We start from the raw sequence: 19,864 nt of genomic DNA on the forward strand, positions 1-19,864 counted from the left end.
AGGAAAGGAGCAGGAGACTGAATTAAAGGGGCTGTCCAGGACATATAAAACAAGGGTTGCAGGCAGGTTATGGGCTAAAATAGGAAAACAAGTTATACTCACCTACTAAATCCCCCGCCGCTCCAGCGCGGTACTCCGGTGTTTACCTCTACAGGAAGCGATGAAGTCCCGTTTGGCTGCAGCAAATCACTGGCCCCCGGGATGACACGCCGTTCTTGCCAGCATCACCGCTGAGGCCAGTGATTGGCTGAAGCCAAACTGGACGTCATCACTTCCTGTAGAGGTAAACAGACCGACAGAGAGCACTGAAGCAGCGGTGAATTTACTAGGTGTGTTTGCCTTGTTTTATTATTTTAGCCCATACCCTGCCTGCAGCCTGGGTTTTACATGTCCTGGACAACCTCTTTAACGCATTAGCCTACTGTTGACCTAGATATTGTAACATAGGCAGGCAAAGTAATCATACTCACTGCTCCACGGACACAGGTTCCTTGGCTGCATCAGCCAGCTCTTTCTGTAGTCGGGCCTGTCTCCTCCTGAAAACAATGGAACAGTACAGGTATATATTGCTAAATTATCATACGAGGAAAATCAGTACCGATGGGGAGTTGACAGATTTCATTTAAAATGAACCGAAATCATAGAAAGAATGTTAAATCCGGCCCCTTTAGCCATCTAAAATGGACAGATCAGAAAGAAATTAACCCTGCGCTTCTCATGTAGTCCCAGCACATTGCATTTGCAGGAAATTACTTCCCAGCTGGGTGGGGCTGGTAGGTGGGAACATTAAATGAACCTTACTTTGAGTCTTTCTCATTCTCAGCATTGAGCCGATTGGCTTCCAGGGCTTTCTCTGCCATCCAGCGAGTCACCAGCTCTTGGTTATCCTCTGTAGTTTTCCGCAGCTTCTCCTCTAGTGCGTTAAAGGTGATTTGCAGCGCGTCGTATTCGTCCTTTAGAGTTTGGTTGGCACGCTCAAGTTCCTGTAATTTGTTCCGTAAGTCTTGACACTCTGTCTGGAGTTCACCGATTGTCCGCTGATATTCCTCTATCCTGTAAAGCAGTGGTTCTCAATTTTAAGATAGGGGAACCGATGAAAAAAACTTCCACTCTCAGGGCACCCTCACTCTCCCATAAAAAAAACAAAAAAATAAAAAATAAAAAAAACACAAAAACTTGCCATAGTGGAGGGGGAACGCATTTTAGAATCTATATTCTGGCCAATGTTTGTTGACTGCTTTGCTTGTCCACATGCCAAGCATCTTTAAGTAGGCAGAAATTATACTGCCATAGCATATAACCCCTAAAAAGCTGCAATACTAAAGACAAAACTTCCTTTTTCTAATCCTGCCCACTGCCGGCCAGACACGCAGAATTCGTCCCACCAAAGCATTATCCTTAAAAACATACAAAACAGGGCTTCAGATGGCAACTAAAATGTGAACAAAACCATATGATTTAGGCTACTAATAATTAGGGACCCAAGTGACTTATTTTAGCCTGGAGGCCTGCTGTATAGACATAGATCTAAAACACTATATTCTAGTTGCCTGCAGCCACCAGTTGAGGGAGCGCGAGAGCTCACTGCATACAGTATTATTAAAGGACCAGTGTCACGAAAACATTTTTTTTTACATCAATTTGACTTTAGTGTGTTATTAAACATTTTTTAATTTATTTATGTGTTTGTGTTTTATTTTTTTTTATTTTATCACTTTTTCTTCCCTATGGGGGCTGCCATTTTTTTTTCCATTTCTGTATGTGCCGATTAACGACACATACAGACATGGAATACGGCAGCTACAGTCCCATAGTGAATGCGAACGGGGCCCGTTCCATCCACTATGCTGTACTCCGTCTGTGTGGGAACGGCGCATGCGCCGCTCCCACATAGTCCAAGTTGAACTGCGCGACGTCCGGCGCCATTTTCCTGTGGACCGGAAGTCGCGGCAGGACAGTACGATTACTACTTCCGGTCGCGGCTTCCGGACTTGTGCACTTGGAGCGGCGGTAGCAGACGGAGCGGCGGCGGCAGGAGCAGGTAAGTTATTTCTATGTATGTTTGTGTTTTAGTGTGTGTTTACTACTGTATGTAGAAGAAGATAGAAAAAACACAAAGCACACAATAGTGCATGACACTGTGAATTGCAGCGTGTGAACAAGAGCTGAAATTGGCTCACCTGGTGCGGTTATGCTGGGAGCATAACATCCAGTGTAGCAGAATCCAAAAACCGATAGCCTCCACGATGTGGGCAGTTTCACAATGCAGGTGTCAGGATCAATTTTGCAGCATAGGACCCGATTTGAGAACTTAGAGTGTGAAGTCTCAATGTGGAAATGAGGGAATAAAGGCAAAAAAACGGGTGTCTTCCATGCGCTATTGATCGAGGTAGTCAACCATACCATCCAATTTATGTAAAGTCGGAAATAAGTCCGTGGTAAAAAGAATTTATTTAAAGTGTTATATCCAATAAATTCTTTTTACCACGGACTTATTTCCGACTTTACATAAATTGGATGGTATGGTTGACTACCTCGATCAATAGCGCATGGAAGACACCCGTTTTTTTGCCTTTATTCCCTCATACTACTGTATGTAAACCTACTACACTGTGTTAGCTCAAAAAATTGCGACACACAGTGTAGGAGGTTTGACCGTTCAATCCCCTCGTTTCTCCCGGCACTAGCCAGGATAAAGGAGGGGGGGGTTCTGAGAGCTCACAAGCGCGAGTGAGTTTTCTCAAATTTTGTAGTATAAAGCAATGTGGTTGCTTTACCACATGCAATGCTGCAATTTTGGGAATTGCTCCATCTAATTTATAATATTTCCTGACTCGTGAAAAAAATAAAAAAAATTAGAACAATGTCTAATCACCTACACACTAATTGTTTAACTAAAAAAAAATAAAAATAAAAAAAAATGTTTTTCTAGCGACACACTCCCTTTAAGTTCTATGTAGAACAGTATGTAGTAAGCTACTGCGCTCCTCTTTATTGGTAGCTGCCAGAAAGTAGAGCACGTTTTTAGAAGCCAAAGGCGCCCAAGTTATTTTTTTTGCCTGGGGTCAGAGGATGAACTAGATATTTTACAGAAGTATAAAACACTCCTCTCAGCATTTTTAGCCAAGAAGTGAATAATTTGTGGTAATTCTAATAGTAAATAGGCATACTGATGTTCAAAACTCCCCATTTATGCAAAGAAACATTGCTATACTGATAACAATGTTCCAAAACATACTCGTCCTTCTCAATGAATTAGATCATTATCAAAAAGTTAATTTATTTCAATGTTTCAATTAAAAAAGTGAAACTCATTTTATATAGATTCACTACACACAGAGTGGTCTATTTCCAGCATTTTTTTATTTTAACGTTGAAGATTATGGATAACAGTTAATGAAAATCCAAAATTTAGTTTCAGAAAATTTGAATATTGGGTAAAAGTTGAAGATTGTAGAGTCATGGTGTGACACTCTAATCAGCGAATCAACACAAACACCTGCAAAGGTTTCCTAAGCCTTTAACCAATTCCTGACATTTGACGTATACATACGTCATAGCCGGGTAGGGGGAAGCAGGGCTAATAGAAGCCTGTCAGAAAGACTATATACTGCAATACATTAGTATTGCAGTATATTGTGCGAGCGATCCAACGATCGCTGGTTGAAGTCCCCTTGGGGGAACTAATAAAAAAAAATTTGTAAAATAAAAGTTGTTTTTTTATGTTAAAAAAAAAAAGAAGTTCAAAAACACCCCCTTTTCCCCCTAGAGCATAGTAAAAAAATAAAAAATAAATAAGAATATATAAATATATATATATAAAATTGGTATCGCCGCATCCGTAAAAGTCTGAATTAAATAATGATATAGTGTAATAGTTCAAATAGTTTTCTATTCACGTTTTACAGACAAATAAAACAAAACAAAGTATCAGCAATTCAACCCTGTCTCATTATAATCAAAGGACAGTGAGGAAATTCACCATCCAATAAATGTACAATACAATAAAAGAAATTTCCATTACAGTAAGTCCAGTACAAAGTGACCTAAACCAATGAACATGTCATATCATATTGGACTATATATGTATATACTGCGTCTTATATTCATGACGACTGTATACTCTGTACTGGCATTTTCAAGCTACACTAACAACAACAACAACAGTAACATTAGTAAACGCTGAGTTTGTTTGAAATAGGATGCAGGAATTGAAATGGGGAGTGTCCTGAACAAGTAGAACAGCTTTGGTAGTACAAGCATTTTCAATCGGAGGGCTGTCCCCTCAACCTTCCACATACTACCTTCCCCATGATTCACAAACCTACTGTCAATTTCTTTATTTCATCCTCAGATTAATTAATCCCATACCTCTTCTCCCCAGACCGATGACTCCCTCCTCACCACACACAATAACTCTGACGAGGAACTACTCATAACCCCCCTACCACGAACGCTACTGCTCCCAACATCTCCCCCAACTCTACACACTATGTGTCTTTTTTACCACTACCCGGGGTTATCACCCCGAAAGCAACATACCTAATAAAGAAAAGTCCAAACACTAAAGCAAAAAAATAAAATGCACCAGACGACACAGAGGAGGGAGACAAAACCGGATCCCCAAAAGAACCACAACAAACCCCACTATCGAAAAGGAACAAGATTATAAAGTCAAAATCTTCAACCTCTCCACATACGAACTAGCAGAACAGGAAGTACAATTACTAACCAATGGCCTGGACTTCTACCCTTCGATAAAATTTAATGAATTCGACCTATTTGCGGACCTAAATGCCTTCATTAGAAAAATCACGCTCAGAAGGCCCTTTGCCCTGGTCAAGAACAACCAGGAGACTGTTGAACCTATCTTACCTTCAATCCCATCCACCATAGGGGCAACCACATCGAAACATTTTTGGCTATGGTGGCCAAAGAATTTAGATCAATCAACCATGGAATTGCCACCCCAATAACCTTACAACATCAGTGAGAAGGGCTCTGACAGACCTCACGAGAGATCAGGAGATAATCATCAGACGCGCAGACAAAGGAGGCAGTATAGTTAACCAAAACCACGAAGAATACATAGATGAAGCACTAAGAACCCTATTGGACAAAGAATACTATATAACAATGTCTGAAAACCCCACCTCCATGTACACATTGGAACTCAAAAATCTTCTCGATAAGGCCGAAGCAGCCCACATCATTACTAAAAAAAGAGAAAGAAGATATTTGGATAAAGAATCCCGCTATGCCAATTTTTTACCATCTCCCGAAAGTACACATTACAAAACAGCCAGGCAGACCAATCTCAGGAATAGCCTCACACAAATGCAATCTATCGCACTATATTTTTTTTAAATCAATCCAATTTTATTGATACGAACACAGAAATAAAATAACACATTGACATTCACATTTCAATTTTCCAACATCGTATACAATAGTTACAGCACATCAGAAAATCCCCAACATCCCCCCCCCCCCGCACAGCCCCTCACCATATCTCCACCCATTGTTTCTAGTACCATTCCTGGCCAGAGCTCATTTCTCTTATCAAGGTTCCCCACCACCCCTTCTTTGCTCCAAACTCTATCACCTCCAGTTCCTCAGACGACTCTTGCCCTTAGTCTACTCCGTTCAGGTGACAGCACCTCAGGACAGGCCAACCATCTGCTCCATTGTTTATCAAATTTTTTTTCCGTGCCCCTTTTCGAAAATATCTTATGCTCCATCAGGATATTATAATTCAACATTCCTACAATTTCCCTCATCCCTGGTGGCTCCGCGTCCAGCCAGTGTTTAGCAATGCATTTCCTCGTTTGATATAATATTTTGCCAATTGCCAGCCTTGCCATTCTGTCACTCTCCAATACTCCCACCGCTCCCAACAACATAACTTTAGGGTCTGCCGCCAATTCCCGACCATACACCTGCTTTATTAGATCCAGTATTTCCCCCCATAGGGTCCTCAGGGCCTCACATGACCAAAACATATGCAATATGTCCGCCATCTCTTCCGTGCACCTAGGACATTTAGCATCCGCTCTAATACCCATCTGTTTTAATACCCACGGGGTGCGGTACACTCTATGTATCAGGAAGAGTTGGGATCTCCTCTGCGCCAGACTGAGTGATAAGTGACATGTGGACGCTAATATCTCCTCCCACTCCTCTTCGGTCAATGGACCGACATCCTGTTCCCATTTCTCTTTTACCAGCACTATAGGGTTTCCCAGGTGTTTGGACAGTAAGCTCCTGTACGCCATTGAGATCAGGCCTTTGGTCGTGTTAGCCCGTCCCACATACTCTAGGACCCCAAGAGCACAAACCGTCAGGTCCACCACATGCGCCTGTAGGGCATGACGGATCTGCAAATATTGGTAAAACATACTGTGCTCCAGTGGAAATAGGTCTTTCAACTGCTGAAATGATCTCAGCACGTTATCATCATACAGGTGTTGTAATCGCCTAACCCCTGCCGACTCCCATTTTTGCATGCCCTCTAATTGGTATAATTCCCACAGGACCGGATTATGCCATAGGAGAGTATATTTGGCACACATTCCCACTCCCAGGATCTGTTTGCATTGCCACCATATTTTATGTATCAGGAGTAATGTTGGTTTAGCACTCGCCAATCTCTTAGGTATGCGCTTCCAGACCCTCTAGTGGGTTGAGTCCTCCCCCCAAATATGACAATAAACGTGCACTAGAGCCCCATGTTTCTGTGTCCTCCCACCCCTTAAACTGTTGGCGCTGGGCAGCCAGGTAATATATACAGGCATTTGGCAGTGCGACCCCCCCCCCTTCGTCTTTAGGCAATTGCAATTTCTCCAATTTAATCCTTGGAACCCCTTTTTTCCAGACCAGATCCCGAAAGAGATCGTGCAATCGTCTGAACCAGTGCTTAGGTATCCATACTGGGGAGTTATGAAGAATATATAGAACTTGAGGCATAAGGATCATCTTGATTAGATTAGTCCTCCCCAGAGCAGAGAGCGGGAGCCTGTTCCAGGCGTCCACCTTATGTTTCACCTTGAGCAGCAGTGGTAAAACATTCAAAGACATATAGTCTTGAACTCTAGCCGTCACCTTAACCCCTAGGTACGTAAATTCAGAGACTATCGGAATCCGGGGTCCCACTCCAGTATCTACAATGTTCACCGTGTCAATTGGCATCAGAGCAGACTTGGTCCAGTTAATATTTAATCCCGAGAACTCCCCAAACCTTGTGATCGTGTCCATTACTACCTCCAGGAGTGTTCTCAGCGTCCGTCATATATATTAAAATATCGTCTGCATATAGTGAAATTTTTTCCTCCATTTCCCCATATTGCAAGCCTCTTATGCGCTCCTCCTGTCTTATGAGGCACGCCAGTGGCTCTACCGCCAAGGCGAACAGCAATGGTGATAGTGGGCACCCCTGGCGCGTACCCCGGGCCAGCGAAAATCTCTCGGACAATGCACCATTCACCCGTATGCGGGCTGTAGGGGCCACATACAGCAACTGTACCCACTTCACGAAGTTAGGGCCGAATCCCATCTTTTCTATTACTCGCCATAAGTACCCCCATTCTACACAATCGAACGCTTTCGCGGCATCTAACATTAGCACAGCCCTTCCTCCTTGAACATCCGGTGTCGCCTGAAGATTCAGAAACAGCCGCCTGAGGTTGACAGCCGTCGATTTGGAGGGCATGAACCCCGATTGGTCTTCATGCACAACATGCTGTACCACCCTATTCAGCCGCAGCGCCAATACCTTTGCCAAAATCTTAACATTCGATGTCAGCAAGGATATTGGTCTGTAGGACTCCGGTAATTGACAGTCTCTCCCCTCTTTTGGGAGAACCACTATCGTCGCCTCATATAGGGAGTCTGGTAGTTTACCTCTGTCAAAGCTATCCTGAAAAGTATTCAAGTAGTGTGGCGCCAACTCCGTCCCATATTCCTTATATATTTCCCCTGGTAACCCATCTGGATCCGGAGCTTTCTCATTTGCCATATCCCTTATCTCCTGTTCCAGCTCCTCCAATGAAATAGGTGCCTCCAAGCTTTCCCGGTCCTCCCGGCCCAAGGTAGGCAAATTAATGTTTCCCAGATACTCGTCCAATTGCTGTGTGTCGTATTGCACTTTGGATGTGTATAGGTCAGTATAAAACCGCTGAAATATTTGCAAGATTTGCCCAGTGTGTCTCCACCCTCCCCCCTAAGACCATGAATGAAATTATTACTACCATGCAGCTGTGCCATCCTAGCGAGTAGCCTCCCCGCCGTTTTCCCTTCATAATATTTCGGTTTAAGGAATAAGCGTTTATTATCCGCCATTGCTAGTTGGTGATTTTTCAACATCTTCTGTGCCTCCACCCATTGTCTAAGTGTCTCCTCGGACCCCTCTTCTACATGTCTCCCTTCTGTTTCTGTCACCCGATCCTCTAGACTTTCTCCCAATTGCCTAGATTTAGTTTTTATTCGTTTAATATGTTTAATGAATACTCCTCTCAACCATGCTTTCATGGCGTCCCATAACACCCCTTGCGGCACTGACTCAGTATTAAAATTGAAATATTCTTTTATCAAGTCCAGTATTTCCCCGCCAGCCATCAATTTTAGCCAAAACGCATTCAGCTTCCAATTCCCGGGATTCCTGGTAGGCCTTTCACCCACTTCCAGCGTCACCGCCATCGGAGAGTGGGCTGACAACGCCCTCTGTAGATATTCAATTTGCGCTATGTACGGCACTGCTGAAGCTGAGCATGCTACCAAGTCTATTCGTGAAAGAGACTGAAACGTGGACGATGCACATGAGAACTGCCTCACCCCTGGATGCTTATCTCTCCAAATATCCCGCAAACCCAATTCCTCCATTAATCTTCCAAAGGCAGTCAGGTCACCCCTTTGCCCTCCCCCTCCCCTATGGAACCTATCCAACCCTTCAGACATCACTGCATTAAAATCCCCCATCACGATTAGCGGTACCTCAGGCCACCTGGAGAGTTTCTCCGTAACTCGTTTAAGTACAATGCTAGAATAAGGCGGAGGGATATACAGCACTACTAGAATACACTCCCAGTGATATATAGTACAGTGCACTCCCACATACCTCCCCTCATCCGAGAAAGACGAATGACAAACAAAGGGAAGACTCCTGTGTATCAGCAAACTCACCCCCCTAGAATAAGTCGTATGAAAGGAGTGAAACCCATGTGCGATCAACACCCTCTGCAATAAGGACACAGATTCTCTAGTCAAATGCGTTTCTTGCAGCCCCACTATCAGGGCATTTTGCTGTTTAACCCAGTTAAAGATTGCCTGTCGTTTCCTAGCTTCCCGTATTCCCCAGACATTCCAGGATAGACATTTAACCGATCCCATCAGGCGCCATATCATTGAGAAATGTGTTACTACTCCAGCCCGCTCCAGTCAAGATATTAGGCCGTGCGTCGTCCCCCCCCCAACAAAACCTCCCCTCCGAAAAGGGTCAGAGTGACATGTACTGTCTCTCCTATCCAGCAGAAACGCACCATAGTGCGAACTTTTAACATGCCCTATTGGCATCTCCCTTTGAACAATTTAACTTTCTCACCACTTCCAGTTAGCGCTGGCTCCCACTGCTATTCGTATGTAATAAACAATCCCACACAATCAGCAGAATTTACAGATACATTAGGTACCCAGTAACGATCCCACGATATCATTGCCATCAAGTGCGGCCACTCTGTTAAAAGGATACCACCCTGCTGTGCTTCAGACAAGGGTGTTCACACCCCGGAGAACTGCATAAGAACATATAATGTACTACAGTCCCGCAAACGCCAACATGGCTCCAGACTACACCGCCTAGGCGGGCTTTCACGCATCCTCTTCTCCAGCCGTTCTCCGCAGCCGTGCCTCATTGCTATCCAGCCATCTGGCAGCCTCTCTGGGGTTCTCAAAGAATGAAGCAGTCCCAAATGCAACCACCCGCAATTTAGCCGGATACATCATGGAATATGGTATGGCCAGGTTCCTCAGACGCTTCTTTACGTCCCAATATTGCAGCCGCTTCTTCTGTACTTCCGCAGAGAAATCCGGATAAAAGAATATTTTAGCGCCATTGATGGAGATATCCTGCCGTTCCCTTGCTTTCCGCAGGATCTTATCTCTGTCCTTGTAGTGTAACAGCTTCACCAAGACCGGTCTCGGGGGTCTCCCCGGTGGTCCCGGTCTGGTAGGTACTCTGTGCGCCCTTTCAACAGCATATAAAGGAGACAGCTCTTCCCGGCCAAACTGCTCCAGAAGCCATTTTACAAAAAACTCATCCGAGTTATTGCCTTCCGCTTTTTCCGGCACTACTACCAAACGCACATTGTTTCTGCGTAACCGATTTTCCAAATCATCCGCCTTAGCCTGCATGGCTACCACCGCCAAGGAATGAGACTGTACATCACGTCTGAGCTCCGGCAGAACATCTTCCACTTCAGACACTCTCCCCTCAACAACTGTGGTTCTCTCTGCCACTTTCTGTAAATCATTTTGTAACAGCAGAATATCTTCCTTCAGGCCTCCCACCTGCCCAGTCAGCATAGATAAGATCGAGGAATTCTGCTTCACCGCCGCAAGTATGTCTGTGAGGGAAGGCTCCTTCACCTGGTCTCTCCTGTGATACGTTCTGCCTCCATCTTCCTCAACTCGCCTGTCCCGCCGCTGACTACCCAGCTCTTCCTCCTCCTCACTCACCGTGTCCTCTCCCAGCACAGAGTATCTGGAGCCCGAGGCCATGCGGTCTGCCTTCCCACTGCTAGCCACCGGCGTCTTGCCTGCTGCAGATCCGCTCGCATGAGGGGTTCTTGCAAATCTCTCCAGCCTGTCTGCTGCTTCAGACCGCATGTGTCTGCTCCTGCATTCAGTATCCTTGGCGCCATCTTGCCTTCTCGGTCCCGGACTCACCGGCGGCGTTTTTTGTTTCTTAGATCGGGTCATTGCAGCTGTACTAAGCGGTATCGACTCCTCCAGCTTCCCAGCCTCCAGGTCGTGAATATTACCGGGTAAATCAGGGATAATCAGTACTTTCAGGATGGACACAGCGGGAGCTCCAGCTACACACGTCCTCTTACATCTGCTGCTAGGCCACGCCCCCTGCCTCTTCCTATCGCACTATATTGATGTCCTTTTACAAAAACATGTGACAAAACTGGAGTCATACCTCAAAGACTCTGCAAGCCTCATTAAAGTTGTACAGGACATAAGCTGAAAAGATACGCACATGTGGCTCACTATAGATGTGACAGCGCTCTACTCCAACATCCCGCGTGATAAAGGCATAAACTCAGTACATCATTACCTTTCCATGGACCAACTAATGCCTGAAGCACAGACCGAATTCGTGCTACAAAGTATCCAGTTTCGCAAACCTTTTCATGGGGCATTTTGAAGAAACCTTTATTCACAACAATCAAATGTCCAAAGAAAAAATTATTCTATACAAGAGGTATATAGATGACCCTTATCCTACTTTGGGACGGAAGCATAGATGGTGCCTTAGGATTTATGGGAGTCCCTGAACAACAATTGGGGCCTGAAATTTACCGAAACTCAGTCATACACCAGCATCGAATACGTAAGATCTTATTCTATTAGGAGCCAATAACTCAATCATAACTAAGACTTTTTAAAAAAAAAAAGTAGACAGCAATAGCTATTTGGACTTCCATAGTTCCCATCACAAAAAACTGAAGACGAATATTACTTTCAGTCAGCTTAAAAGACTGAAACGCAACTGTACAAGATTACGTGACTACACAGACCAAAGCAAGACTTTGAAAGCCAGATTCAAGGCTAAAGGATATCCAACCAAAATCATTGAAGCAGCCCATCAACGAGCAAAGGCCATCCCACAGGACAACTGTGATACCCAAAAGGAATGTCACACCCGCAAAGGGGACAATAAGCCAAAAATGTAATACCAATTTCATAATCACATTTAATACTAACCAGAGTCATCCAAGACCTCCTACAGAAACACTGGCCGATCCTGAAAGGAGACCCCTTTCTAAAAAATTACCTACCAATCAGAACACAAGTGACCTATCGAAGATGCCAGACCTTGAAAAATATACTAGCACCAAGCAAACTTCGTCAAAAACCAAACCAGGAATTTTGGGCACCAAAAATTCTCTTTTTACCGATCTTAACCCCTTCCCTCTTTAGCCACTTTTGACCTTCCTGACAGAGCCTCATTTTTCAAATCTGACATGTTTCACTTTATGTGGTAATAACGTTGAAATGCTTTCACCTATCCGGGCGATTCTGAGATTGTTTTCTCGTGACACATTGGACTTTAAGATAGTGGTAAAATTTGGTCGATACATTCAGTATTTGTGAAAAACACGAAAATATAGTGAAAAATTGCAAAAATTATAATTTTTCTCAATTTAAATGTATCTGCTTGTAAGACAGGCAGTTATAACACACAAAATTGTTGCTAATTAACATCCCCCATATGTCTACTTTAGATTGGCATCGTTTTTTGAACATCCTTTTATTTTTCTATGACCTCACAAGGCTTAGAACTTTAGCAGCAATTTCTCACATTTTCAAGAAAATTTCAAAAGGCTATTTTTACAGGGGCCAGTTCAGTTGTGAAGTGGTTTTGAGGGCCTTATATATTAGAAACCCCCAAAAAGTCACCCCATTTTAAAAACTTCACCCCTCAAAGTATTCAAAACAGCATTTAGAAAATGTCTTAACCCTTTACACATTTCACAGGAATTAAAGCAAAGTAGAGGTGAAATTTACAAGTTTCATATTTTTTTGCAGAAATAAATTGTTAATACAATTTTTTTTATAACACAGAAGGTTTTACCAGAGAAATGCAACTCAATATTTGTTGCCCAGTTTCTGCAGTTTTAGGAAATATCCCACATGTGGCCGTAGCGTGCTACTGGACTGAAGCACCGGCCTCAGAAGCAAAGGAGCACCTAGTGGATTTTGGGGCCTTATTTTTGTTAGAATATATTTTAGGCACCATGTCAGGTTTGAAGGGCTCTTGCGGTGCCAAAACAGTGAAAATCCCCCAAAAGTGACCCCATCTGGGAAACTAGACACCTCAAGGAAATTATCTAGGGGTGTAGTGAGCATTTTGACCGCACAGGTTTTTTACAGAAATTATTGGAAGTAGGCCGTGAAAATTAAAATCAACATTTCTTCAAAGAAAATGTAGGTTTAGCGATTTTTTTTCTCATTTCCACAAGGACTAAAGGAGAAAAAGCATCGCAAAATTTGTAAAACAATTTCTCCCGAGTAAAACACTACCCCACATGTGGTAATAAATGGATATTTGGACACACGGCAGGGCTTAGAAGGGAAAGAGCGCCGTTTGGCTTTTGGAGCTCAAATTTATCAGGAATGGTTTGAGAGGCGATGTCACATTTACAAAGCCCCTGAGGGGACAAAACAGTGGAAACCCCCCAAAAGTGACCCCATTTCGGAAACTACACCCATTGAGGAAATTATCTAGGGGTATAGTGAGCGTTTTGACCCCACAGGTTTTTTGCATAAATTATTGGAAGTAGGCTGTGAAAATGATAATCTAAATTTTTTTAAAAGAAAATGTAGGTTTAGCTAATTTATTCTCATTTCCAAAAGGACTGAAGGAGAAAAAGCACCACAAAATTTGTAAAGCAATTTCTCCCGAGTAAAACAATACCCCACATGTGGTAATAAACGGCTGTTTGGACACACGGCAGGGCTTAGAAGGGAAACAGCACTATTTGGCTTTTTGAGATCACATTTAGCAGGAATGGTTTGCGGAGGCCATGTCACATTTGCAAAGCCCCTGAGGGGACAAAACAATGAAAACGCCCAAAAAGGGACTCCATTTAGGAAACTACACCTCTTGAGGAATTCATCTAGGGGTGTAGTAAGCATTTTGACCCCACAGACGTTTCATAGAATTTATTAGAATTAGGCAGTGAAAATAAAAACAGTCCTTTTTCTTCAATAAGACGTAGCTTTAGCGCAAATTTTTTCATTTTCTCAACAAATAAAGGAAAAAAAGAACCCAAAATTTGTAAAGCAATTTCTCCCGAGTACGGCAATACCCCATATGTGGTTATAAACTGCTGTTTGGGCAAACGGCAGGGCTCAGAAGGAAAGGACCGCCATTTGGAGTGCAGATGTTGCTGGATTGGTTTCTGGGCGCCTGTGGGCCCAAAACAGTGGAAACCCCCCAGAAGTGACCCCATTTTGGAAACGACACCCCTCAATGCATTTACCAAGGGGTGTAGTAAGCATTTTAACCCTGCAGGTGTTTTGTAGAAATTAGTGTTCACTCGATGTTGCAGAGTGAAAATGGGATTTTCTTCCATAGATATGCCAATATGTGGTACCCGGCTTGTGCCACCATAACAAGACAGCCCTCTAATTATTATGCGGTGTTTCCCGGTTTTAGAAACACCCTACATGTGGCCCTAATCTTTTGCCTGGACATATGACAGGGCTCAGGAGTGAAGAGTACCATGCGGAGTGGAGGCCTAATTTGGCGATTTACAAAGTATTGGTTCACAACTGCAGAGGCTCAGATGTGAAATAATAAAAAGAAAGCCCTGAGAAGTGACCCCATTATGGAAACTGCACCCCTCAAGGAATTTATTAAGAGGTGTAGTGAGGATTTTCACCCAACAGGTCTTTTCCATAAATGAATGCACTGCGGATGGTGCAAATTAAAAATTTTTATTTTTCCCTAGATATGCCATTCAGTGGCAAATATGTCATGCCAAGCTTATGACACTGGAGACACACCCCAAAAATTGTTAAAAGGGTTCTCCCGGGTATGACGATGCCATATATGTTGAAGGAAACTGCTGTTTGGGCACGCTGTAGGGTTCAGAGCCGAGGGAGCACCATTTGGCTTTTGGAGAGCGGATTTTGCTTGGTACTAAATTTGTTTGAGTATTGCTGGTGTTTTATAATGTGGGGGTACATGTAAGCGGGGCGGAGTTTCTAGCTTTTCCTGCAGTAACATTGTAAACGATGTAGAAATCCATGAATGTGCAGTCAGTTTTACTTCTGCCATCATTGCTATAAATATCTGCACCCCTTGTATGTTCCAGCTCCATGTGCGCTTTCCTCAGCGACCTCCATGACATATTTGCCTGAGATATTACGTTGCAGTATTTTTCCAGCTCTCTTAAAAATTGCAGCAAAACCGTGACAATTTTGCGGCTTTTTTCTGAATCACAGCAAGAAACCATGACTAAAACATTCATATAGTATAACCAAACTAGGCAGCTTCCGACAGCCTCTGGAACGACTGTCACCGGAGAAAAACAATACAAGTGTAGTTTCTCTGGGCATCTGCACAAGGACCGTATAAATCAAAGGGTGATTTTGCAAAGTCTTGTATGGGCCGCCGTACAACGCACTGCTCTGCCTCTTGTATGGGCCGCTGTACATCGCACTGCTCTGCCTCTCGTATGGGCCGCCGTACATCGCACTGCTCTGCCTCTTGTATGGGCCGCCGTACATCGCACTGCTCTGCCTCTTGTATGGGCCGCCGTACACCGCACTGCTCTGCCTCTTGTATGGGCCGTCGTCCACCGCACTGCTCTGCCTCTTGTATGGGCCGCCGTACATCGCACTGCTCTGCCTCTCGTATGGGCCGCCGTACACCGCACTGCTCTGCCTCTCGTATGGGCCGCCGTACACCGCACTGCTCTGCCTCTTATATGGGCCGCCGTACATCGCACTGCTCTGCCTCTTGTATGGGCCGCTGTACATCGCACTGCTCTGCCTCTCGTATGGGCCGCCGTACATCGCACTGCTCTGCCTCTCGTATGGGCCGCCGTACACCGCACTGCTCTGCCTCTCGTATGGGCCGCCGTACACCGCACTGCTCTGCCTCTTATATGGGCCGCCGTACATCGCACTGCTCTGCCTCTTGTATGGGCCGCCGTACATCGCACTGCTCTGCCTCTCGTATGGGCTGCCGTACATCGCACTGCTCTGCCTCTCGTATGGGCCACCGTACAACGCACTGCTCTGCCTCTCGTATGGGCCGCCGTACATCGCACTGCTCTGCCTCTTGTATGGGCCGCCGTACATCGCACAGCTCTGCCTCTTGTATGGGCCGCCGTACATCGCACAGCTCTGCCTCTTGTATGGGCCGCCGTACATCGCACAGCTCTGCCTCTCGTACGGGCCGCCGTACATCGCACAGCTCTGCCTCTTGTATGGGCCGCCGTACATCGCACAGCTCTGCCTCTTTTCACTGGCACAGATTCAAGATTTCAAACTGGGCCACTGTCTTTACAGGTGCCCATGATGCCTGTATTGCGATCTGTGCCTAAAGCACTGCCAAAGTGTGGTAGTACAAAATAGCATATCCAATTCCACAATACATAGACCGCAAATCAATAAATAACCTATAAGCCATATAATAAAATAAAAATACAGAGCAGTGCACACCATGACTCCTACCCCACTGGCTCAACACACATTCTGTCATGCATCATCAGACAGGGCCCGGACAATGAGAGTATTGTGGAATTGAATTTTGGTAGCACTACCTTACTTTTGGGTAATGCTTTGTTTTTTTTGTTTCCGCATTTCCCGATTTAGTACATCTGGGACACAGGCGAAGATAGGTAAGGGGGGGGGGGGCCCATAAAGATTAAAATGGAGCCCTTTTCTGCCGCTGTTTAATACTACCACGCCCCAGTCAATTCCCCACACCCGTGTTTGCTAATAAAGTAGAGTCTGTGGAGGGAAACCCAGTGCAGGTTCTAAACATCCACTAAAATAAGAGGTGCAGCCACCTGGACTGGGGACCTCTCTCCAGGGTCCTCTCGGTAGTCAGACTTGCTGCTTTTATGAGACTATGAAATTGATTCAAAATGACGCCAAATAAAACAGCCAAAAAGTAAGATCAGAGAGGCTTTTACTCACGTTTCCCTGTTGGCCTGGATTTCTTTGTCCTTCTGCTGCATCTGATTGTTTAGATCTATCACGGTTTGAGCTAGCTGAGAGGGAGGAACATCGACATTTACTGACAGTGCGCGGCAAATGGATCGAAAATGATAGCTTGAATAGTCATTCCCCCTGCAGCTACACAGAACTATTACAGTTAAACAAGTCCAATCTGCTTTTATTGGTCGGACAGGCTGAACACAGAGACTACTAACCTTAAATAAAGTGTATATCAAAGCGGACATGGGACTAGGAACAGTATTAGAAATGTATATGCTTCGCTGCACGGACCAAGAAACAAACTAGCTGAACCCCAGAGAGGAGAACTAAAATACCTGTAACAAAATTACACTGCTCGTCTGATACAAAAAGGATTCTGCGGCACCTCTGTTTTATTGGCTTCTTGTTATGCTCTAGTAAATACTTCTAATACCAGTACAAGAAAAAGCTTATCCCTGCCGCTTATCACACTTCTAATGCACTCTAACATTTAACAGACGCTGTTAACAGAGAGGTAAGAACGTACTTTAAAGGGAAGGTGTCACGAAAATTATTTTTTTTTATATGTTATTGCTTTTATGTCATTAAAGTACATTTTATTTGTGTTTTTGTGTTGTAGTTTTTCTTTTTTTTTTTCCTTTACTTCTCTATGGGGGCTGCCTTTTTTTTTTTTCATCTGTGTATGTGTCGATTAACACCACATACAGAGATGGAATACGGCACATACATTCCCATAGAGAATGCGAACGGGAGCCGTCTGTGTGGGAACGGTGCATGCGCCGCTCCCACACAGTCCAAAAGGGAGGTCTTTGGCAGAGCGAGACCCGGCGCCATTTTCATGTGGACCGGAAGCCGCGGCCGGACAGTAAGATCACTACTTCCGGTCACGGCTTCCGTCCATATGTTCAGAAGCAAGGACTAGGAGCGGAGGCAGCGGCGGCGACAGCAGGAGCAGGTTATGTTTGTGTGTGTGTGTATGTTCGTGTGATTACCACTGTATCTAATCCTCCTACACTGTGCATTCGCTCAAAAAATGGCGGCACACAGTGTAGGAGATTTGAACATTCAACCCCCTCTTTTCTCCTGGCACTAGCCAGGATAAAGGAGGGGGGATTGTTTGAGTACACTAGAGCGAGTTGGTCTTCTCCAATTTTGCAGCATAAAGCAATGAGGTTGCTTTACCACATGCCAATGCTGCAATTTTGGGAATTGCTCCCTCTAGTGACCAGCACATGGAAATGTTATAAATTAGAATCTAATTTATATTTCCGGACTTGTGGAAAAATTAGAACAATGCGTAATCCTTTACATACGAACAGTTTAACTAAAAAAAAATACATTTTTTTTTTCTAGCGACACATTCCCTTTAAATTTAGGAATATAATATAGATATACAGTACTTACGGATCTAAATTTAGTTAATTCAAAAAAAGTTACATATCTTAAAAGGGAATATTTCATGTATTAAATTTCTAGTTTCATGAACTAGATGTAAGGCTTCATGAACACGAACGTAAAAACGCCCGTAATTACGGGCCCATAGACTTCTATTGGCCACGGGTACCTTCCCGTTTGCTTATGGGAAGGTGACCGGGCCGTTGAAAAATATGGAACATGTCCTATTTCAGGCCGTAATTATGGCATGGGCAGGCCCATAGAAGTCTATGGGGCTCCCGTAATAACGGGTGGCTATGTGTGTGCACCCGTAATTACAGGAGTGTTGCTAGGCGACGTCAGGGGAAATTCACTGTCCAGGGTGCTGAAAGAGTTAACTGATTGACTAACTCTTTCAGCACCCGGGACAGTGACTACCGCTGGAGTTAATAGTATTAAAAGTTAACTTACCCAGAACTCCCTGCTTCTTCCTCCAGTCCGGCCTCCCGGGATGACGTTTCATCCCATGTGACCGCTGCAGGCAATCACAGGCTGCAGCGGTCACATGGACTGCCGCGTCATCCAGGGAGGTCAGACTGGATGTCAAAAGAGGGACGAGTCACCAAGACAACGGCCAGGGTACGTATGAACTTCTTTTACTTTCAATCGCTGCGGAAACTCTGCCCGAAAGGGCTGCCCCTTCTCTCTATCCATCACTGATAGAGAGAAGGGGCTACCGATTAGTGCAGAGAAACCAGGTCCGTAAATACAGGTGGAATACTGGTGACAAAGGACCCGTATTTACGAGGAGGAAAAAAATACGTTCGTGTGCATGGAGAAGAGAAATAAGGCGTTTGTGTTTTTTTTTATATTATCACTATTTATATTTTATTTCTAAAAACGACCCTGGGGCGGCCATATTGGAGACATACATTTCATTCCTGTATTGTCCGTATAGGCAGGACAGCAGGGTGTGTGTGCTTTATGGCAGCTGCAATGAAGAAGTCATGGACAGAAATATCAAGGGACTAGAAAGAATAATCCACTGGCTGCAGATTTTCAATGTGAAAAATCCACAGTAATTTACAGTACAATACATGTGGATGGGGTTTTAAAAAGCTAGTCCACATGTAGCTGAAAAAAAAGCGTGTCCAAAATATGGAAATAGGTAAAAATACTTCCATTATAGTTCCCTCTGTTTAGGTGTCTCTCCAAATATTGAAGCAAAATACTGCCGTGTGAAAGTGGCCTCAAAAAGATTATTTTCTGATTATCCGTTCCCTTTAAACTCCTTAAAACTATGACACTGTGAACATGTGACGAGCACAGTTTATCTTCCTGCACAGGTTCTTTTTAGCTTTTTATTTCTTCAATATAGCACTTACCTCTCCTCGCTTTTTATGAAGATCAGTCAACTCCTCCTGGTGCTTTATCCTCATCTGAGCCATGTCCTGTACAATAGCCTCGTGTCGCATCCCATCTGGGCCTGGGCTATTAGAAAGACAATAGACCATGTATGTTTACAAAAGGGCTT

The 19,864-nt window shown here is 44.2% G+C and overlaps 1 protein-coding gene across 4 annotated transcripts in view; it reads right to left on the reverse strand.

The window, feature by feature from the left end:
• The window catches only part of ATG16L1 (autophagy related 16 like 1), a 58,250-nt gene that overhangs the window by 30,462 nt on the left and 7,924 nt on the right, over positions 1-19,864 (reverse strand). For all 4 annotated transcript variants that reach the window (XM_075861309.1, XM_075861308.1, XM_075861307.1 and 1 more), the window contains exons 3-6: positions 19,716-19,821; positions 16,936-17,009; positions 802-1,053; positions 471-536 (exon numbers count right to left, since the gene is read on the reverse strand). In XM_075861309.1, coding sequence (XP_075717424.1) covers positions 471-536; positions 802-1,053; positions 16,936-17,009; positions 19,716-19,821 — 498 coding nt within the window. The remainder of the gene's footprint in view (positions 1-470; positions 537-801; positions 1,054-16,935; positions 17,010-19,715; positions 19,822-19,864) is intronic.

Source organism: Rhinoderma darwinii, chromosome 4 (assembly GCF_050947455.1).
Source record: "Rhinoderma darwinii isolate aRhiDar2 chromosome 4, aRhiDar2.hap1, whole genome shotgun sequence".
Lineage (NCBI taxonomy): Eukaryota > Metazoa > Chordata > Amphibia > Anura > Rhinodermatidae > Rhinoderma > Rhinoderma darwinii.